The 23,275-nt window shown below is 47.5% G+C and overlaps 1 protein-coding gene across 1 annotated transcript in view; it reads right to left on the reverse strand.

The window, feature by feature from the left end:
• Positions 1-753: 753 nt before the first annotated feature.
• Positions 754-23,275, reverse strand: part of GALNT16 (polypeptide N-acetylgalactosaminyltransferase 16) — a 124,693-nt gene continuing 102,171 nt past the window's right edge. Inside the window, exons 11-15 of the mRNA XM_014577129.4 lie at positions 22,219-22,311; positions 20,506-20,589; positions 19,073-19,214; positions 15,186-15,302; positions 754-3,458 (exon numbers count right to left, since the gene is read on the reverse strand). Of these exons, the coding sequence (XP_014432615.2) occupies positions 3,321-3,458; positions 15,186-15,302; positions 19,073-19,214; positions 20,506-20,589; positions 22,219-22,311 (574 nt within the window). The 3' untranslated portion in view covers positions 754-3,320. The remainder of the gene's footprint in view (positions 3,459-15,185; positions 15,303-19,072; positions 19,215-20,505; positions 20,590-22,218; positions 22,312-23,275) is intronic.

Raw genomic sequence — 23,275 nt, forward strand, 5'->3', positions numbered from 1 at the left:
ATAGGGCGTTCCTCACCTCTGCTGAGTTCTATGGACCCACGTGACCAACTCCCTTTTTCAGGTAGTCACTTCCTGGCAAGATCATCAGCAGCAGAGGGCCAGAGCCACCCAGGTGTAGCAACAGGCAGCCATGATTAAGACCTGATTCTAACCTCACAGTTTCAAAATGGATGCTCTGGCTGAGCCCGTCAGGGAAGCTGATAGAGGGATCCCATACAGTTACTTCTGTAAGAGAATCAAACTGCATGAAAAGGTCCAAGCTGTTAATGTGTATCTCTGAACAGCTCTACAGGGAGACCTGCCCCTCCCCCAAACTAGGGGAGAAGAATGGTATGGTAAGAGGCAGGCTCATAGCTGGAGGTGGGAGGATCTGGGTGCAAGGGGAGACAGTCTCAGGAGAACCTCTGTGAAAACAGTGCACATGGAAGGTTTTTGCTGATGTAGGATTTAATGTTAACTGCTCTCCACGACTACTTCTGTGTGGCAGGAGAAAAAGGGTGCTCCTTCCTAAGTGTTACAAGGGACTTGCTTTGCCATTTGCAACAGAGTCTCTTTGGGTACCAGGGGCACCTATAAACCATTAAGTCCACTCCCCTCAGTGTTTCTTTTGAAGTGGCCTGATAACTCTATGCAAAGGAGTCTGGGGTGCATTTTAGGAGGAGCAGTTACATGTGCTGGAAAGTAGCTAAATGACAAGGGGAGCAGGGAAGGAACCCCTGTTTGCAGAAAGCAAAGAAAATAAAGAGGCTGAACTCTTGGTTCAAAGTGGATTTTATTCCAGGCATTTAAATATACAGGTTCTGGCACATGCTTTGGTTAAGAAAAGAAAAAATAAACCTGTGCTTCACATTAATTACATTTGGCAAAGAAAACCTTTTAATCAAGTGAAAGAAAAAAACCCTTTGATATCTGCACAGCTATGGTTTCAGCTCCTGATAAATAAACCCTAATCACTTCCCAACCTGCACATAAAATCACACTGAATGATCAGATTTAATGAGCTTTCTTATGGATGTCCTCTTCTATTAATCTGAAAGCTCTTCCTCCTAGTCTAAATGCCTGATCAAAGTCAACAGGCAAAACAACCAGTCACTACGTCTGCTGATGGTTTTTATTGAGTGGGGCCCAAACTGTGAGGTCTTTGCTCACTTTCCACCAGCCAAAGCTCCCACTGGCTTCAGTGAGAACTTTGACTGAGAGAGCTTCAAGATATGAGGCTAATGGAATTGGACTGGTGGATCACGTCCCTCACATATGATCTATGGCAGTGGTCCCCAACCTTTTGGGGCTGCCGGGCACCTGGGGGCGGGGCCACTCACGCGCTGGGCGCCCGGGGGATGGGCTGCGCATGTGCCCAGGGGTGGGACCACCCATACACCATGTGCCCAGTGCCAGCACCACCTATGCGCTGCACTCCCGGGGCCGGCGCTGGTCCTGGGCCGCACGCCCAGGGACAGGGCCACCCATATGCCACGCGCCCGAGGCCGGAACGGCCCATGCGCTGCATGCCCGGGGCCGGCGCCACTCCTGTGCCGCGCATCCAGGAGCCGGCAGCGCCCATGCACCGCATGCCTGGGGCCAGTGCCGCTCCTGTACCGTGTGCCTAGGGGCGGGAACGCCCATACGCCGCACACCCAGGAGCCCCCACGTGCCTAGGGGTGGGGGCAGGGCCAGCCCGATCACTCGGCGGGCACACAGAAATGGCCCGGCGGGAGCCATGGCACCCACGGGCACCACGTTGGGGACCACTGATCTATGGAGAGCACATTTATGACAGATTTAGAGGAGTCCTCAACTGTTTTGGGAAGTCAAGTGGTTTGTTTGAAATTTCAAGAAGCAGCAATCTGTGCTGGTCCCTTATCCAGGATGACAAACACGAAACAAGAGCTCTGCAAATTATTGATTAGTTCTAATGTAAATAATTAAAACTGGTGTTAGGGGGGCTATGTTTTGGAATCAGCCTTTTGTTAGCATGCACTGCTGCAGCTAATTCCTTGGCCTGACACCCAGAGCAGGCAGTGAGGAAATTTCCTCAGATTGATTTTTGCATGGAATATTCATTGGTAAATGGAGCTCTTGCACCAGAACCAACCTTTAGTCAAACAGCCATCTTGGATGATTCAGAATGTGGGGACTACGTACATACAGGGCTCAGTACCCGCAGTCAGTAGTTACATTTCTTCTCAGGGTCTCATCACAACCCAATGTAATTGTTTTGTTTGCAGAGGTGGAGTTAGAGCTGGTGTTAGCCCCCAATGGAGTTACCAGACAAATTCTTAAAAGAACAGCAAGGAAGACAGCACTTCTGTCCTCTCTCACACTTAGAGCTATGTATACACTAACACTTATGGCAGCATAACTTATGTGGCTCGGGGGCGTGAATACACGGCTAGTAAGGAATCGTGACCTGCAGGATGGGAAAAATAGGGAAGCTCAGGGGGTCTCCCAGTCTTATGAAGCACACCAACCTGACTAACAAGGGTTGGCTTTGGAGTAGCTACTGCAGTGAGATCTTGCCACAGAAGCCTTCCTGGCCATGCTGGCTATTTGAAATAGGCAATGGGAAGCTGAACAAAGTATCTCTGGGAGGAATAGCACTGACACAATCCCGTGGAGTATTGCCCAAATACAAACCTTCCCTCTTCCCCCTCCTCTGCCCACTCTCCATCCGTATTACAAATCATGCGTACAATGGCAGCGCCTACCGACCATCCAAGATTGCTGCTCCCACAGTCTCAACATGGTCCTTGCTTCCAAAGATCCGCTGCCCATCCCCCCAACCCATGCATGAGTCATGTTGAATTTCCCCCAAAGCAACCTCATTGCAGCAGTTTGAGGCAACACACAAAAACCACCACAAGCTGTTACGGAGACAAGCCAGTGGAGCCCCCGGAGCCACCAAGAGTTTGTAGAAGCATTGTCAAGGCCACTGGTTACATGGAATCCACAGGACTGAAGAATCACACATTTCAATGCAAAGGAAGGAGAGAGCTGTCGGTCAGTACTTGTTGTGCCGAGCGCTATTCCGCTGCTGGGTTGTGCCTTCTCCTGCCTTGGACTGTTGTTGTCCAAGGATGTCAGTTACAGCGGAGAACTGGAGACAGTGGATGGGCCAATTTCAGTGCTACTTCTTATCCCCCCCTTCCCTAACTTCCTCCTTAAACATTCAAAAGCAGTGAATTTTCAGCTGAAATGGTGACTTGCTGATGATCACAATCAAAACATTAGGGTTAGAAATGATAAACCTTTACTCCCCACCCTAACCCCTTCCATTCCCAAAGTCTCATGCAGAAAGAAACAGAGAGGTTTCCAGGCTACCATCATGTGACTTGTAGCAGCTCCCACTGTTGGCCGGGTATATCTGATTGGCATGGGTTGGTCACCACCCTGCTGGACTGGTTTTCCAGGCAGAGGCCGCTGACAAAGTGCTGAATGAAGCTGCCTTTCATCTTCCATTTCTGCGAGAATGGAGGGAAGGGGGGAGGAGAAGAGAGAAGAAACAATGTAGTGAGATGAAAGGCTCCCCCTACCTTTCACCATAGAGGCAGCCCTCCCAGGTGGAAACAGGAAGTAGGGTTCAGTACAAGTGAAATCAGATTGGTGGGGAACAGAGTGGGAATTCAGGAAATTGGAATTCCAGTTTGGAGTGACATTTCCAAACCCTGGGATCCTCTGTATTTTCAATAGCCAGGGTTTGGCGGATAGGCGTTCACCTGGACTGATAGGGCCAGGTTTTCAGAGATATTTAGGAGCCTAAAGATGCACAGACACACCTACCAGGGATTTTCAAAAAAGAGCCTAAGCAGGGTATTTGCCTAATTTTCTTATCTGCATCTTTAGGCACCTATTGGCCTATAGGGAAATCCCCCTGCTGCAGGGTGCAGGCCAAATCCGACTCACCCTTAGTAGAGTGCAATCCAGGATGGCTCTGTGATTATACTGGTGTAATACAGCAGAATCTGGCATCCAGCAGCATAAATTGCACCATATAAAACCAACTATTAGAAAGCCAAAGAGGCATCAAGAAGGTGGCTGATTGTAACAGGCCCTACACAAGCGCGCTTTGTTTTGCAGAGGAGTGTTTGTTCCATCATAGCTCAGCGCGGTGGGGAAGGACAGGGCCAGGCAGAGGCAGTGAGGACAGGAATTCCATACCCGCTCAGAGCCACCTCCGCAAGCAAGCGGTCTGTCATGATCATGAGGGTTAGCCAGCAGCCTGGGGACTAAGGAGTTAACTATACCTAACCCAGGTAGAGTCGGCCAATAGGAATGTAGATAGGAATTTCAAATTAGGACAAAGGAATTTTTGGGTTTCCCTCCTTTGTCTCTGGGGCAGTTTCCCTCCAGCTTCTGAGGGAGACAGACAGAATGTCTCCCTACAAGAATAGACTCTTCACTCTTCTGTAAGTAGGGAAAAGTTTAGATAACTCCGTTAGGTTTTATTGTTTTATGGTTTGGGAAATGGGATCTGATGTCTGTGCATTTAAAAATGGGTTTTGTTTCTCTTTTGTAACTAAGCTCCTGGCCCATGGTGGGTTTCCCCTCCATGGCTGCGTCTAGATTGGCATGATTTTCCGGAAATGCTTTTAATGGAAAAGTTTTCCGTTAAAAGCATTTTCGGAACAGAGCATCTAGATTGGCACTGACGCTTTTCCACAAAAGCACTTTTTGCGGAAAAGTATCCGTGCCAATCTAGACGCACTTTTCTGCAAAAAAGCCCCGATCGCCATTTTCGCAATCGGGGCTTTTTTGTGTAAAACAAATCTGAGCTGTCTCCACTGGCCCTTTTGCACAAAAGGGACTTTTGCCTGAACGGTAGCAGCATAGTATTTCCGCAAGAAGCACTGATTTCTTACAGTAGGAAGTCAGTGCTTTTGTGGAAATTCAAGCGGCCAGTGTAGACAGCTGGCAAGTTTTTCTGGAAAAGCGGCTGATTTTCTGGAAAAACTGGCCAGTCTAAACACAGCCCATGAGTATATTACTTTGTTACTTTTCCATCTAATCATTATGCTTGCAACAGGAATATTGTGGTGATAATAAAAGTTCTTTCTCTTTTCTTTTTATTAACCTGGTATTAGTTAATTTTTGTGTCCTAGTTCATACTTTAGAGGTGAGATTTCCCAAGTGATCTCTCCCCTGATCTTCTTATCATTACTTGGGTGGTGGCAGTGGAGTTTTTATCCTCATAATCTAGGCTAAGATTTTGGGGGGAAGTTTTTTAACTAAGTTTGGAAAGATAAGGTTTTGGCGTACTATTGTAGGCCCCCACTTCTGCATTTATTGTGCCAGAGTGGGGATTTAGCCTTGAAACGGTCCTTCAGCCGCTGAGTCACAGCACGACGGGAAAGGTGAGAGGAGTCTGAACAATGCAGCAGGTCAAGGAGGATTCAGATTTGGCCAAGCCCTTCTCCATTAAAGGTTTTAAAAGCCAATAGAGCTGCCTTAAAGTCCAATTGCCACTTTGATGTAAAAGCCTTACTTTCCTCGGTCTGATTTCTTCAGATGATTCACAAAACTACCTCTCCAGACCAAACCGGGCCCCTTCCTTCTCATCCTACATCTCCTCTGGAGTATTTTGTCTGCTTGAATTTAGCATGAGAAGCAGCCAGATTCCTTATCTTCCCTTCCAAACTCTGCCCACTTCCACCTCCTCTGTCATGACTGCAACACTGACTCCATTCTGACTCCAGCCTGTGAGCTGGGTATTTCTGGCTGCTCCCTTTCCCTTGTTTCATACACCTAAGTTATATCCAAATCATGGTGCTTCGTCCTTCTCAGTACTTCCAAGACCCATCATTTTCTGCCCAACCGCACAGCTAAATCTCTGCCCCAGGCCTTCGTTATATTTCATCTTAGTTACTGCATCATCCCGATCTCTGCCCACCCCCACACCTGCTTTTTCTTTCTCCACTTGACTTGCTGTGGCATTTTATGTGATCACCTCCTTTCCCATTGATTTGGTCATGTCCCTGCCCTCTTTAAAACCCACCATTGGCTCCTCGCCCACTAGCACATCAAATTCAGACTTTTCCTCACTATCTGGGAAGCTCTTTATAACTCTGCCCCTTCCTACTTAACCAAGGGGATCTCATCTGAAGCGGCCCCAACACTCCTCCACTCTGCCTGCATTTCCGCCTTGACTCCCCCTTGTCAGTGTCTCAGTAAATGGCTCTGTGCCTTCTGCCCTGCTGCCTGCTGTGCGTGGAACAACCTCCCAGCACTTCTTCACCAGGCCTCCATCCACACTGAAGTCCTCCTTGGCAGCCCACTGTGGTGATGCTTACGGTGAAAGGACGATGCACGGATGTGTTGTTTCACGTCTGCCCCAATCTCTTGTTACTTGCCTCTTTGCTTAAATGTTGAGTTCTTGAGGAGAGGGGCTGCACCTTCCTGTCTGGCTGGAAAGTGCCCAGCCCGTAGTGGTTGCTACCATAAATAAATACGAGTAACAACGTGGGTTTGAGATCTCCACCGGGATTCTCTGGCAGACCTTTACACAGAGAGGTTTGATTCCAGCAGCTTCATTCAATGGAGCACTCCAGACTGTTGGGATTTTCCTGCCTCCCTCTTCTCACTCAAGCAGATGGCCCAGTTAGGAGACAAGGTCTGAGCGCTAAGTGGGCTGACAGCCTGGGGATATGAAGAGGAGTTTGGCCTGACGGCCTGATTGATGCGATAAAAGGGGGACAAGCCTGTCAGGCTGGCATGAAAAGTCTGGAGCAATTGCAGACAAGCCATATGCCAGGAGCAAATGTCCCCAGAACTGTCAGACTTGCCTCCCCCTTTTAGCTTATTAGACCTCCATAGGCACTGCCATTCATTGGATACTGACCCAGAAGACAGTTCAGGTTGGTCCATATTGCAGGTGTGAAGCTCTCAGCCACATTCAGTATCAATTCACTAGCACAGTGTTTCATTGCCAGCATTATTTATAGCTTCCACTGCAGCCCTGCCTGGGTGCTCCTCTTTGTCCTCTTGCTTATTGATATGCTGGTTTTTATTCTCGCATGGCAGAACAATTGTGCAATGCAGGGTCTTCTCTGCTCAGCCCAGTTAGTCCTGAAACTGCATGGAGGTGATTTAGTGAATATTAACCCTCACTTGGTCACTGTTACCTGCTCGGACTGAGGGGGCTCTTGCTGGGGGGCTGGCCTTTGCTTCCCTGGGAAGAAGTCAACATGATCAGGGAGGGTGCTAGGAAGAGAGCTAGAAATACGGCGGGGATGGAATTATACCATTGCAGAAGCGCAAGATGGAGCTTCCAATACCAGCAACACTAGCTGCTTCCTAGGAGGGACTCAAAATCCAGGCTCCAGTGAGGCTGGCTATCACCTGGCCAGACTCACTGTGTAGAGAGCCCGGCAGAAAGTAAACCACAGAGTGGCAGAAACAGTCAGGAAGCAGTGGGAGAAGGACACACCCGCTCTGGGAATCCCCAAGAGCACATACAGTGCCCACCCTCATTTCAGTGATACCTCTGCCCATGAAGGGCTTCTCCCCACCTTGCATCTGCCCGAGGGATGCCATTCCATTTATGTGCTATCTGGCTTCTGCCCTGAAGGAGTCAGCTGCAGTTTACCAGGCCTTGAATATTAGCAATCTGTCACCAAGGCAATTAACAAGGGCCATTTCCCCTCCTGCCCTCCCTCAGGAGAAACCTGACCCAAGTGCAGTTCTGTATCATGTGATTTCTCCAGATTAGAGGCCCACTGATCTGTGAGCCTCTCGGCGGTGAGCAGATGCAGCCACTCTGTCTTCAGGAATGGGCTGCAGCACAGCCGGAGGGCTGGCAGGGAGCGCACAGCACCATACATTTCTTCTAGCTAATGAACTGCACCAAACAAATGAACTTCTCTGTTAACTGCACAACCTGAAAGCCCAGCAGCTGTTTCAGAGTCATCTTGAATCTCTCAGTGCACTGGAAAGTGGTAGGTGGGTTGTGGGGGAGAAAGCACAGGCCTGGGATTTGGCTGCAGGAATTGTATGCAGGTAGCAGGGTGGGTGTTGACAGTACAAGCTGAAGTTGTTGGTTCTTCTCTTTAGGTGATAGCAGTGGCGTCAATCCTCTTAATTTCCCCGCATCCAGGTCTGGAGTTATGCCCCCGCCTCTCCTCAGTGTTCAGAAGGAAGCGGTACAATGGTTAGCGCTCATTAGGATTCACTTAAAATTTGTCACCTAATCACTTGATGGCCCACAAGAGTTATATGAACAATCACAGGCTTTGCAGTTTGAGGGGGCTGCCTGGCTGTGGCCTCATCACTTTTTGGCTGAGCCAAACTTGGGTGGCATTGCCATCCCATGCAAGAAACCATAATGCCACTCTCTGAAATGTGTCCTGGCCACCCTCTCCATCAAGACAGATGGACAGCTGAGCCAAACCTGAATGATGCAAAGACACTCATTCAAATATGGAAGGTGTATGTTTAGGGGTTCATGGACCTCAGGGGTTAGGTGTCTGACAGGGAAAGAGGAAGCCTGAAAGGGAAAGAGGAGGATCAGACACAGACACAAATCTATTTCCCCTCCATCCTGGGCACACTTTAAATGGTGCTCCATAGCCCCTGAGACCAACCGTGTGCTGGGACGTGGTATCTCAGATGAGTAAAGGTACAGAGAGAAGATGGAAACTGAGTGTTTGGAGGGAATCACAAAAACCTTCACAGGAAACTACCTGCAGCCTCAGCTATGACCAGATTCTCAACTATCATCCATCAAGCACCGTTTGGCCTGGTTAGTACTTGGAGGGGAGCATCTGAGGAACATCTATGTATTGTGGGCAGAGGTGCTGGTGACGCAGTAGAAGAAACTACTGACTGGCCACCTTGTGTCAGCTCAAGATTCTGGGTTTCCAGTTCCCAAATGACTCTTTGGGCTTGCCAAGCTTTCAAAAGTTTTGCCTTGAATCTTTCTGTACCTCCGCCTGCCTTTCTGTCCACAGGAGATAATCAAGATTACCCACCTGAACTGGTTGGACAACAAATTGCTATTTTCACAAAATGTGTCTCTTTCCCTCCACGCCCCCATTAAATGTCATCAACATTTTGAAAATCTCCAACTAGCCCCACTGTGCACAAAAATGTTCTGCAGTATGTGGATGAAAGTGCTTTGAGTGCCAAATATCATCATTCTTTGCCGTGTTGGTGTAACTGTGCAGGTCCCTAGATATTAGGGATACCAGGTGGGTGAGCTAATATCTTTTACTGGGCCAATTTCTGCTGTTGAAAAAAACAAGCTTTCAAGCTACACAGAGCTCAAAACTTGTCTTTCTCACCAACAGAAGTGGGTCGAATAAAAGATATTACCTCACGCACCTTGTCTCTCAAATATTATTTCTGTAATATTGAAGGAAAAGCTACTCAGTCCTTCCACTCTAATAGTCAGTGTACAATATAGCCCGAGGTATAACAGCACTGTAATTTTTCAGCATGAACACAAGTTGGTTTTTGGCTTCTGTCAGTTTAAATAATTTTACAAGCAATCATGGGTTTTAGCGGGTCTGGAATTTTTGCAAGTGACTAAAAATAGCTCAGTAAACCTTGGAAGTTAAAAAAAGCAACCAAGGCCAAGAAAAAAATAGGTGTAGAAGAGAAAGGGGTTGCACATTAGGGATGTGTTCACACTAGAAACACTACAGCAGCACAAGTGTTGACCTAATAGTGTCTGAACTGGGGCTTAGGTCAGCTTGACTTTAGCTCTGAGGGGGCTGACCTGTTCATGTCCCTGAGTGACACAACTAGATTAACTTTAAAGGTTAGGTGTAGACCAGACGTAGGACTAAGGTATGCTAGATGGAGCTGATACTTGGAATAGCAGGGTGTTCTTAGCTACAAGTCTCAAATCTGGGTCTGCAAGTAGGGTTGCCAGGTGTCTGGTTTTGAACCGGACAGACAGTCCAATATTTGAGCTTTCTGTTCGGGAAACAAATTAAGAAAATAGAAATGCCCGGTATTTTCTAAATAAGGTGTAATGTAGATTGCGATGTCATGTGAAGTGCGTCTGGTATTTTTGTTGAAACCACCTGGCAACCCTACCTGCAAGCTTCATAATAGCAGCCTGCGACCAAGCAGCCTAGTTCCACTGTGAGGCTCCAGTCCTGATGGCTGATTGCCAGAATCCCAGTGGGACTGATTGGCTTGCTGAGCTACTTAAGCCAACAGCAAGAACAGGAAGCTATGGGAACAACCGGGCTTGCCTCTGCTATGAGAATCTTGTACTACCCACTCCAGCTACCTACTGCCTGCTTCTGCTCCCCTAATTTGATTTCCTGGCATCTGACTTGTGACTCTTGACTTTCAGTTTGTCTACTGCTTCTGACTGCCCAACTCAGCTGAGTCGCTGACCCTTGACCCTATCTTATGACTGTGCGCTCTGGCTACTAGGACTGGCTGCCCATGATGCAACGCTGACACAGAGGGTACTGCAGGTCATAAGTAAGGTGCGTTTGCAGAGTTGCAGGGAGCCCAGGGCTGGAATCACAGGAAATGTTTCACAGAAAATTGTGCATAAACAGGTGTTTGATAGGAAATGTATGGCAATTGGTGCACTATGCCAGAATCTAACAAGTGCTGTCACTCTCCCTGGGAGCTCTGAAATTCACAACATTGAAACAAAGAGGAATCAGGGCTGAGAAACTTATGTCTCCTGAAAATTGCTTTCAAGCTGTGGTACACTGACAGGAACATTCTACCTGGCTATTAGTGTCAAGATGTTGACTCAGGCACTTACACAAAACTGGAATTCTGGGCAGACAATAAAGAAATAGAGTGAAAACCTTACAGTTTTGTATCTCAGATAATATACGTCACTGAGCAGCAAGCCGGGAAAACAGGTAGACAGCTAAAACTTCAGATTTGATTAGCCCACCGAAAACAAAACAAAACAAAACAAAAAAACCTGTCCTAATTTTCTGGTTGGGGTTTTACTCTCCCAGGTAAATTACAGTGAAATACTTTTGTTTAATGGGATTTCTCTGCATTCACTTTGTTCTGTCTGGGAATATTATGTCAGGGTTTTCCAATTCTATTCCCTGTTTTTGGTGTCTGACTCTTACATGGGCTATATTCGTACTCAATTTATTACAAATTAAAATGCCACATCCACCACGAGTCTGAGACAATGTAAGCATTTCTACTTGAAGGTCAGATGAATTGTAACAGCTAAGTATTATTATGGATAGTGTCCATCTGGTTTGAAATCTACAGAATAGCATATGGCTAGCCCTACACTAATGCTGACAGCTATCAGCAGTTGCTGTTGAGTGGTCCTGATTTTGCCAAATACATTTTCTTCCTGGTCCCTGTCAGCCCAGTACAGAATAGCCTGACAGGGCTGGAAAGCAGTTAGACCTGGGTCATTCTCCGATCTCTCCATCAAGTGCTTGTTTGAATATATGCACATGGACTTATACTGACTTATTAATCCAATTGCAGCTAATGTTACAAAGCCTACTTTGACGTGGTTGACACGTTAAATTGTTGCTTACCTTTCTGGCAAAACCAGCAGTCTTGGAATTATCTGACTGGCTCGCAAGCCTGTATTCTCTCTCTAAACATCAAATCAAACTGTCTTTCAGTAACAGAGCAAGGCTCCTGCTGTTGTGACACAGTCAGCTTTGACAGAATTAAATGGTTGCTTGCCTTTCTGTTCTGCCTTTTGGCAGCTGTCAGAGCACTGGGCACTGCCCCCGCTCCCTCTCCACTTTGACCGCTGGCTCCTCAGTGTACACCCTACGTCCCTAACTACAAGGGCTCCCCATTCAAAGTGAGCTTCTGCCTCCTCTGCCTGCTTCTCCAGCCCACCAGGGCCAGCATCCTCTCAGCACTGAAGAGACATATGGGCTCCACTAGCTTGAAGTGAAAAATCAATCCACACTAACACATGGGATTCATTGTGAGGTTGGAGTGATTTACAGAGCATTGATGGGACAGTTTTATAATGGTCTCCTTACAAAGATGCGCACACTAAAAACTTGGAGCCAGCCTACTAAAGACACAAGCCATTGTTTTCCATTACCTTATGTGGATGAGCTGTACTCAAACCAGAGACTTGGCCTAGTGGATGATTTTGCTGACAGACTGTAAACAAGGATTTTGTTTAAATGCTTCAAATAATTAGAGATGGGTCTGAGCCAAAGCTTGAGTTCCAAAGTCTCCCAAACTTTGTGGGGAGAGGCAAGGATGGGATAAGTGTTGCTGAAGCCAAACCTGGGTTGGGATTTTGAATCTGGCTCCATCTCTATAGAATGGGCCAATGGTAAACCCTGGATCCATACAGCTCTGGACTTTGGGGGATTCAAATTCCAAATCATGATTCTTGTATCTGGAGCTCTCTCTTTTCTAGTACTGTTCAAGTTGGCAGCCTGTCCTGAGAGACAATGGGTATTGTGTAGCCACACCCATAAGTCTGGCAACCACTGATATTGATTCAGATCTTTCACTAGCAGGGGTGCTCCCTTCCTCCACACACTCTCAGCCCACCAGCTCGGCCCCACTTCCTAGTATTGCATCTGAGACAATGCCATGATTTCATTTTGAGGACAGGGATTTTCTCTGCAAGCTCCCAGGTGATTCAGGTGTGAGTGTACGTCTGGGCAAATAAGAAGAGTGTCTGGGAACAGAAGTATGGCAGAGTGGGCTTCTTCCACAGTTTCCAGCTGTCAGCTACCTGATAACTTGTCAGTGCTGTAACCACGAAGGAGCAGAATGAGATGGGAAAAATGCACTCAGCAAAGTCACCCTACTGCACTCCTATCTTCCTTAACACATTGAAGGCATGGGGCTGTGTTGTAAATTATGCAATGCATTGGCCATCACTAGGTTCAAATATAGTTCCCAGCAGGCTAGGAAAAATCCTGCTGATCACAAGTCCAGGAGAAGAATGGTGCAACCTGGGCATCATATGTCCTGCCACCCAAACAAGAAGAAGGAGAAGAACGGGAGGTTGGCTGTGTGGTACCAGGCTCAGCAGCAGCATTCTGACTCCCTGCAAGGCGAGCAAGAGGAGCAGACTGGAGGAAAGAGAACTGAGAGGGGAAAGAGAAGGAGCAAGAGAACTGTAGAGCGGGGATGCTCCTAACGATATCAACTACACAATGTCATGGGAAAAGATGGTAGGAGCAGGGAGATATTCACCACTTATGGTGTCTGAAGGTGAGCCTCAAGGAATGTGTTCTCTGTTAGTACCCTCAGCAAAAGGCTGTGGTAATTGGGAAGGAGATTTGGACTTTTCAGGATCTGAACTCTTCAACAGCAGCTGGCTAGCTGAGAAGACAACTGGGGAGCAGGCCAGGCACCCACCTTGACCTCGGAGATGCATGGCAGAAGCAGCAGGTGGTTAGGTGGCAGCATGATGTCTCTGCCCCCTCATCTCCGGCACCCATAACATCTGACAGTCCTGCTCCTTGCACCAATTTTAACCCAACTGCCTGGTGAGGAAAACAGCCTTTCTCTTTCCCCCTCCCTCCCACTGTCTCTCATATGATACAGCTCCACCCTGCTCCACCCAGCCCAGCTCCCGTCCCCAATTCCTGGAGGGCAGGAGAAGGGGGTAGGGCAAAGGAGGGGCTTGTACTCTAGGCACAGAGGAAATACAATTTGGATGGAAATATAGATCAGCCCCCACAGGTCTGCCCTCCCTGAGGAGAAGGGGATGGCTGATGATTTTGGCAGCTGCCCGGATCCTCTCTGCTACTTGAGAGGAGGACTCAATACAGCACTTAAGGAGAGCCAAGAGGCCTAGTTACACAGCTAGGGGTGCCTGTGGTCTCCTGGGCGAAAGACCCAGGAAAGTACAGCCCACTTGGGTTACTCTTGCAGGATTAGTTTTACCAGTGTGAGTTGTCCCAGTATATTCACAGTGACCACTCTTGGAGAGACTCTGGAGACAGCTATGCTTATGGGTCCCATAAATAGGCCTGGCTGAATTTTAGATGCTTTTAAAATCACTTTCCTTTTGGCCAGTATTAAATTCAGACACGTTGGGGGGGGGGGGGGGGAAGGAATGTGTAAAAATATTAATAGGGGGTTTGGAATGGCCTTTTTGCATTAGTGGTTAAGGATTCAGCCACAGTAGGCATTGCCCTTGGACATGTTTTTTTCCTTCTGTTTTGTAGTTTGGGATAATAATACTGGTCCCAACCCTACCCTATGTTTTGATATATATAACCTTGCTCTCTCTCTGTTCTGTAGTCTAGGAAACCAGAAAAGTATGGGGCTGTTCTACCTTGTTGTGTCTCTTGCTTATCCTCATTGACTCTGAATAACATCTTTAGAGTCAACTTCCTTGTAATCTCTGTAACTTGTTAGTTTGTAGTATAAAAGTGTTGATTCAATTATAAATTATATAAACAGTGATTGGGGTGGGTATAATTGTATTCATTATTTGCTTATTAATATTCATTTTATGGGAGTTAACATTACTAAATAAGGCTTCAGGAAAAGTAGTGATAGACATGTGAATTAACATACTAAGATAGATAAAAGATTCTGACTACTGCCAGGTTGTTGCCGCTCGGACATCGTGTTGAATGTCCGAGGTAAACGTGCATAGGCAATAAAGCTGTCCCTTTTACCCTATCCGCTCCTGGGCCACCTGTTTCTTCTCTAACAGTGTGGTACTTTAGAGCAGAGGTGCAGATTGTTGGCCACAGGCCAGGCAGCTTCATGCCTCTGGGCTACCAAGGCAAAAGGTACCTTAGCAAAGATGCCAACACAGCCCTGGACAGTGCATTGCTTGTTCTTCTTTGCTGGTGAGGGAAGCACAAAAGCCAGGAATAGAAAAGCCCTAGTAAGTCATTGAGCCTACTCATTTTCTAGCAATGCAGCATCACACATTGTGTTTTGTCTAGTCCAGTTAACAACTCAGGCCCCAGGCTCAATTTGATTCTCTTTCCCACGCTACTCAGCTCTGTGTGATAAGCATATTTTATATATCTCTAAATAAGCAAATGATGAAGCATTCACGACTTCCCTTGGGGACCACAGAGCAATGTGATCTGTATTCCATCCCTGATCACAGGAAGGGGCATATCCAAGTTTATGAAAGACACAAGAAGTACATGTTGGGGGTGAATTGTAGAATCTAGAGATGGAAGAAACAGTCACCTTGCCACAGTGCCAAGTCTTGCCTTTAGGCGCCACTCATACCAACATGAAAGAGAAATAACGTTATGAAGGTGGTACGGTACCTGTCTTCCGTCTTTCTGATTGCATGCTTCCAGCGTGATCTGAGACCCAGTGGAGAAGGAGGTGATGGAGAGACACTTGTCTTGCTGTCTAATTAAAGGGTCACTGAAGACCCACTCCTTTGGAGGAGAAAACAAAAAGATACCGATTCCATCATTAAGTTAGTGATGATAATCACACACAAAAATGAGCCAAATCCTGGAGTCCTCACTCTGAAGTTAGGGAGGTGGAGTGGGATCTCCAGTGAACTCAATCCCACCCACCCCCATCCACTCAGGCAGCGGCCGGACAGCCAACACAGGCCGCCCCAGGGATGGACCTGGCTCCCGCATTAGGAAGGCAGGATAAAGGACCCGCTGAGGGTGGGGTGGGTTCTGGAGTGGACCAGAAAAGAGACTCCCATGGACTCAGCAGGCAGCTCCGTGGGAGGTCTGCCAACCATGCTCTGCAGTCTATGTGCAAGTTTGAGGAACCCTAATAAGTGAATGTCACAGCCTATTGGCTGGTTTCCAAAAGTCAGATTGCCTAGATTACCCAAGTGTCTCCCGGCTCAACCCCTTTATGTAACCAGCGTTCTACTGGCCTGCAAAACTGGCACGGCCCTGTCTCCTAATTGAGATAACGGACATCCGTTTCTGATTATTTTGCATAACAGGCAAATTCACTGCCTACTTCTCCCAGGAGTCTCATAGACTCATAGACTTTAAGGTCAGAAGGGACCATTATGATCATCTAGTCTGACCCCCTGCACAATGCAGGCCACAGAATCTCACCCATCCCTCCCAGAATAATCCTCTCACCTATATCTCAGATATTGAATCCTTCAAATACTTTGAAGACCCCAAGATGCAGAGAATCCTCCAGCTGTGATCTGTACCCCATGCTACAGAGGAAGGCGAAAAACCTCCAGGGCCTCTGCCAATCTACCCTGGAGGAAAATTCCTTCCTGACCCCAAATATGGCAATCAGCTAAACCCTGAGCATGTGGGCAAGACTCATCAGCCAGACACCCAGAAAGTTCTCTATAGTAACTCCTATCATCCCTCCATTGACCTATTCCCACTGATAATGAAGTGATTGCCCAATGTGGACAAGAGACAATTTATCAAATTAGGCAAAACATATACATTTAAACCCACACGCTTCCACACAGCACACACACATCCATAGAAAATAAGCCATTGCATTGATCTCTCTTGTCACTTGACAGACACCCACTGCTTCATTTATTAAGGTTATTGTTCACTAGGACAGCGGCCCAGAAAGGAGACTGAGTGCGAGAAATTTCAGCAACTGGAAACAACGGTGAAATGGCACAGTGAGTCAGATAACATGGCATGTGGGATGCTGGCTGCAACAGATAACAGAGGGAATGAGCATTTCCTGGCATGGAAGAGCTTACTGGGACCCTCTTCTTACTCAGGCTGCTTCCATACTGCAGCATGGTTGTCAAGTGAAAAGATCTTGGGCTGGTGTGTGTAGTCCCTCATTGAAGTTTGGGGGACTGTGCCTGTGTACAGCAGTTGAGGTCCTGGCTGCTTACCATACGGCGTGGCTTTACTTTGAAAAGTCTCTGTAAAAATGGCACTGTCTTACTTAACAGATCTTCTCCCTAAGTATTATTTGCTGACTTTCAAATACCTCCCTCCCCCAATATTTTACATTTAGTTAGCTCTGTGGAGCCACCACCACTTCAGGAGCAGGAGTAACTTCAGTTGCTCGCCCATCATTAACAGAGTTGTTAGCTACATTCTATTGGCAGAGCCAAATCCTCCCCTCAGTTATACCTGCGCAAGTCCACTGTAGATGGATTCTTGCTTAGAGAATTTTTGTTTCTTGTGGGGAGGTGCATGACTTCTGGATCCCCCGTGGAGTTTGCAGGGCTGGCTGCTACAGGTTGCACCTCTATATACCAGAACTCTCTGGTCTGGCAACATCTGTGATCCAGAAGGAACCATGGATGTTCCAGGATCAGAGAGTCCAGGTGCACTTCAGGGGGCGGGAAACGGGGGGCCAGGAGCCTGGCCTGATGCATGTGGAAGGAGATGCGTGGCCTAATTGAGCTATGAGGGGGCAGGAGCTGGGAAGCCCGGCGTGTGGCTGGGAAGCCCGGCGTGTGGCTCACCTGGGCTGCGGGAGGAGCCAGGAAGCCCGGGCAGTGGGGGTAAAGGGGAGGGCCAGTAGCAGAGGGGCCAGAAATGACCTCCCCATGTCTGGCAAAATCCTTCATCCGGAATCAGTCAGGTCCTGAGGCAGCTGGACCAGGGTGGTCCAACCTGTAGGAACAACGCCACACATCTTTTTCTCATAACCTGGGTGTATTTGCTATGGGGTTAATGAGAGACAAGCTGGCTCCTACAATGCCATTTTATTAAATCACTTTTCTTCGAATTGCACATCGATATAATTTTATTTAAAGAGGACAGTGTGGGGTCAAATTGGATCCAGAATGTAGCTTTTGGAAAAGTCCTTTTTTCGGTTTGTCCCCACTCATGGAACAAGCTATGGAGTTGCAAACGAACACCCTAGAGCCCCACGCAGGTTTTGGAGTAGTGGAGGGAGGCTCTGTGATGGCTGTGGTAGTATGGGGGCAATTGGTAGCATTGCAACATTATTTTAAGTTTTATTCATCTTCAGTATTATCAGTAACTTAAAGAAATTAGGTTTCTTTAAAAACTGCTTTTTAACCAGACACTGCCCCTTCCGTACAAACACTATTTTAAAAACTACATTAAACTTTTTTATTTAAGTGCCGTCTTACATTCCTAAATAAGTATTTGAATATAGTCTTCCAGTAACTTATAGCAAAGATTTCCATTTCCACCAGTGTCTGTGCCAGTTAGGAGTAAATTAACCACTTTAAAACCCTGTGAATGTTTGTATTGTGCCCAAAAAGTGGTGTCTGGAAGATCCTATGGACCCAGGCCAAATGCTCCAGTGTAAGGCATGAGCCATAGTGCAGCTCACCTTTAGCAGGAATAAATGTGCCCCTTCTTTACTGTATTTCAAAGCCTGGGTAGTATGGTAATGGGCACTGCAGAGAGGAGGTAGGCAGCAAGAATGAGAAGTAGCTCAGCTCCCGAGTGCACACTGTAGCACTCCAGGGGTTAAGGAAATATTGCCTGTGAATCTATATATATGTAGGTTAATGTCCATCTTGCTGTACTATATGAATCTGTATCTAATACAGTAGAGCAGCAGCACCCCTGAGGGCCATGGTAGTAATTTGCCAAGACATCCGAGGCCCACATCACAAAATGGAGACACCTGAGGTCCCTCCCAGCTTGGAAACAGAAGTGTGGCCAGTGGAGAACACAAGTCCCAGCATGCAATGCTTCAGCTTACTCTGAGCCATTTGATTGTGGGCCACATTGTCAAACTGACCTGCATGTTGTCCACCAAAGAGATTGTACCTTATTATAAGGCTGAGCAGAAGCAGCTACTGGTGACTGTTAGGCCTAAGGCAAGGGCGGGCAATAAGAAAACGGCAGCCCACAGGGTTAGTCCCTGGCAGGCCACTGCTACTATATTTACTCCACCTCCGCAGGTATCAGAGGATCGCAGCTCTGGTTAGCCAACGTGAGCAACGGGAAGTGTTGTAGACTGGGACGCCACTTCCTGCCTCTTGCATTGGCTGCAAATCGCCATTTGTGGCCAACCAGAGCTGCGATCCTCCAATCCCTGTGGAGATGCAGCTAAACATGGGAGTGGCGGCCCACCAGGGACTAATCCTGTGGACCGGATCTGGCTTTGCCCACCCTGGCCTAAGGTCTCAGATGTTCTGAAGGTCCCCCCCCCCACACACACATTAATCGTCCCAGTACCAGTGTGCCAGAAGGGCTAAAAAGCAGCAAGCAGGAGTAAAGAGCCAAATTCAAGCCCAACTCACCTGGCTGATAGGGGGATTGCTCACTGTCCCTTTGCAGCCTCCTAAACCTGCCACAGAGTTCCCTGTGGTGTCCTGGCCCCATGACTCCAGGCACTGTCCTCCTTGTCTGATAATCCCGGGAACAAACTCCTTTTCAGGAACCCTGAGAGAAAAACAACAGCATTTACATAGCACCTTAAAGCCAGGAGTGTCCGAATGCACTGTATGTATTTATATTGAGATTACACCAACCACCACTGAAATGCGCCTGCCTCTAGAGTGGAGCATAGCATGCTATTACACAGTACAATAGTGTAAATGAAGAATATTGTATCCAATAGAAATGCCTGAGGGAATTTGAGGAGGCAGACTTTGTTAGGTTTTGACCAGACCCTGGGCTAGTATCCCTTACTCTCAAAAAAGTGCAGGGAGATTCTTAATATCCCCAAGCAGCTAGGACTTCAGTGTTGCATCTTCTCTGAAAGACAGCACCTCCAGCAAAAAGCAGCGGCTATACTAGCCTCCCCCTCTAATTTCCCCACAGCTTCCACCATTTCATATCCATTGTGGTAGCAAGGAGCACGCTGCTAGCATAGGCAGGGTTCTAGCCAGCTATGAACTTTTTAACCACCATGTCATCTAACCCTACTGAGACAGGTTTTGTCTAGACTAGGGTGTAAAGGGGTGTTGGCAGGACACGTTCGCTAACATGTTCTGCTAACACAGCCCTAGCGTAGGCACGGCTGTGCACTAACATGGGGCTAGGCACTGGTTGGGTACTGACTCAGAAGGAAAAGTGCCAGCTACCAGTTCACAAAGACCATTTGCTACAGAATGTGGGGTTTTCCTTGAACATCTCCCATCCACCTATTGGGGCAGATCCAATTCCACTTGGTTTGTTCTTTGGGGGCTCCAGACTCTTAACAGATTTATCTCCAGAGGTAAGTTAGTCAGCAGTTCTTCCCCCATCAGCACACACCTCGACTTCCTTTGACAGCCTGTCCTCTCTCCCTATGAACAATGGGTGCCACCCCACCTGACTTCTTGAAGGTCTCCTAACAGAGCTCCCTATCCCACAAAAACACCTCCCTTGTCATTCCTTCCCTCTCCCAAAAATGTGCTCATTTCAATCTGTCTGCCTCCTAGCTGCTACCTCTCCCACTTCCCTGCTAGAGATCCTTTTCCACCTCCCTCTTCTCAGTTCCCAGCTCAAATGTCCAAGTCATAACTGGTGGTGAGTCAAGTGGAAGTGCAGGCAGGAAGTCAAGGAGGATAGCTCGCCAAAAAGAGAAGAGTGGACAAGGTTTACTTGGAACATGAGAGTCCTGACTTCCTACTTCCCAGCTGCCACAGATCTTCCCCAATTCTGAGGCTCATGCTTTCCTCCTGGACCTGCTTCCCACATCCTTTAGAGAGCTGGTTTCCAGTCTTTTGCAAGTTGAGGATTAACTCACTTGAGCTCTGGGTAGACATTCTCCAGGTACCACTGGAATGATTTACAGTTTAATTTCCTGCGTTGCTCCACGCGGTCTGCGACGCTGGAAACAAAAGTGTGTTGTTCAGCATGATACAGTGAATGGAAATGATGAGGGTAGTGGGGTGGGGACAGGGCCAGTTTTAGGCATGCGTGAAGCTGTATAATGTTGCCCTCTTGCCCCTTAGCATTGCCCTGCTGGCCAGTGTGATGGGGGCAGAGCAGGGCCAGTGAGGGAAGTGAAGCCAAAGAGGGATGAGTGCACTGGCCTCCTGACTGGGGAGCGGACTGAGTCCTAGGGAAGCGGACTGCCCACCTAGTTGTGCCTACCCTGGAAACAAACACACACACTGGCAATTTCACGCACTTCCTCTAGCTCAGGTTAAAACAAGGCAGCACAGCAGCGCCACTGGAGAGCTTTGCTGTTGTATGTCCGTCTTGGGCTCCATTTTAAGAGAGAGACTCAACCAACCAGCGGTTCCCAGACAGGGTTGGAAAGCTCAACAGGCCACTACCAATGATCAAGGGTGTATTTAAGATTTTTTACCCCTCCGTTTACAATGACTCTTAGGACATACGCCTTCTAAAATGACATTTAATGTAAGCTTTACAAAGCCATTAGTCCAGGTTATGTAATTACTGAGGGCCAAACCTTGCCGCCCTGGCTCAGCTTTTATTCACACAGAGTCAGTAGGAGATCTGCATGACTGGCACAGCAGGCTTTGGCTCCAAAGGGCTCATGGAGGCTTAAACACCCAGTGTAACGGAGACCTTGCCACCCCAAACAGAGAGGCAGCCAAGGGTCTGGGATTGGAAATGCGTTTGGGTTCTCACACACACAGGCCCTAGTGGAGACAGATAAACACTAGGCAGGCAAAGACATGTTTAAAAGATAATTTATTAATTCATGAGACATAGACTCGAGGTAAATAAAACACAGAGGGGCACTCAGACCATATTGAATCTACAGAACTCAGTTCAAAGAGGACATACTTCAGTATCAAACCTACATGTGTCAGAGAGACAACCACACACAGGGATCTCCTAATGCAGTAACAGCAATGGGCTGGCAATAGACTGATACCTCCACAGGGGTACGGCTGGCTTCACAGTACTCCCCTAGTTAATAAAAATGCTTTTGGGTTTTACAGTTCTTTGGGAAGTTCAGTTCTTGATGCAACTTCCACTCTGCCCCTCACCTGTGGGACTCTGCCTATAGCTGGCTTTTGCGGGGCAGCCAGCCTGCCTAACCCTAATGCTAATGGCCATTCATCCCAGTAACCAGTCCCATCGGTTCTGGATGCCACAGAGGCAGAGGGATGTCGGAGCTGTTACCTGCTCAGCTCAGGTCTCCAGACTGGTTATCTGCTATGTAAAAAACCCCCACTATTTTCTTCTAGCCACTTAACACATTGCCTTTTAATTTAATTAAGGGTCCCTTTTGCCTTGTCTTCTAGAGCAAATTAAATAGGGCACTGCAGGGGAAGAAGGATATTTGTTGCCAATTTAAAATAAAGTAAATTAAAAGCAAGTCTTGTTAACTAGCCATCTGAGCTGTGGTTCTGAGCGAATGTTGGGCAGGGCATCTTTGCCCTCAGCTTTTCCCTACCCTTCCCCAGGGAAAGTGCAAATGTGTTTTCCCGTGGACAAGCTGATAGTGAGAAATTGCTGGCCAGTCTCAGGGACTACTTACCTTCCAAATGACTTCCCGATGGCAGACGGTCGGGCCTCGTAGTAGTACTGCTTGTACCCATCCATCCACACCTCCGCTGTGCGCTTTGTGTTCCTGCAGGTGAGCAAGGAGAAGCGATGGTGAGTGAGAGTAGCTTGGGACACCTCCCCCAAGAGCTGGAGATAAAAGAACACTGGCAGTGTCGGGGACATCCTCATGGAGACACTCGGGGTATGTGTACACAATGAAGATTATACAGACACAGGTATGGCACTGTAGCTCTCCCAGTGTAACCCTATAGTCTAGATGCAGCCCAAGATGATGAAAGGGTTTTTTTCTGGCTGTGTAGGAACACCACCTTCCCAAATGACAGTAGCTTCGTCAACAGAAAAAGCCTTCTGCACCTACACTGGGGCTAGGCTGGTACAGGCTGGGGGAGGGAAGGGTGTCGAGATTTTTCTTACACCTCACCAACGTGGCTATGTTGACCTAACTTTTAAATGTAGACCAGGTCTCAGGAAAGTTAACTCATTGCTGCAGCTATGCCAGTATAACCTCATAGTACAGGCACAACTTATAGCCACAGAAGAGTTTTTTCCATCCCTGTAAATAATCCACTTCTCCAAGCAATAGTAAAGTCAATTAAAAAATTCTTCTGACTACCTAGTTGTGCCTACCCTGGAGGTTAGGTTGGCAAAGCTATGTTGAAAAGCTTCAGAGAGGTAGCCGAGTTAGTCTGTAACTGGAAAAACTTAAAAAACAAAGACTAGTCTAGTAGCACCTGTTTTGTTAGTCTTTAAGGTGCTACAAAGCTATGTTGGTCAGGGAGAGGGGATTTTTTACACCTCTAATGTCAGAGACCAATGTCACCCTTCGTTTTTTTTTAACACTTTTCTTCCTACCAACACGTCTACAAACTTCTCTCATTTTTTTTCTCTTCCCCTCTCTGCTATGATGGAAGCAGCCCATGTGGCACTTCTCACAGCGGATACATCTCTGCAGCACATCTGGACCTGCAACTCTTATGTGCCATCTCCTAATCAGTCCAAAAAAATGTGACAAAGAACTCGTGAGTCTT

The sequence above is a fragment of the Pelodiscus sinensis genome, chromosome 5, assembly GCF_052426305.1.
Source record: "Pelodiscus sinensis isolate ZL-2025 chromosome 5, ASM5242630v1, whole genome shotgun sequence".
Lineage (NCBI taxonomy): Eukaryota > Metazoa > Chordata > Testudines > Trionychidae > Pelodiscus > Pelodiscus sinensis.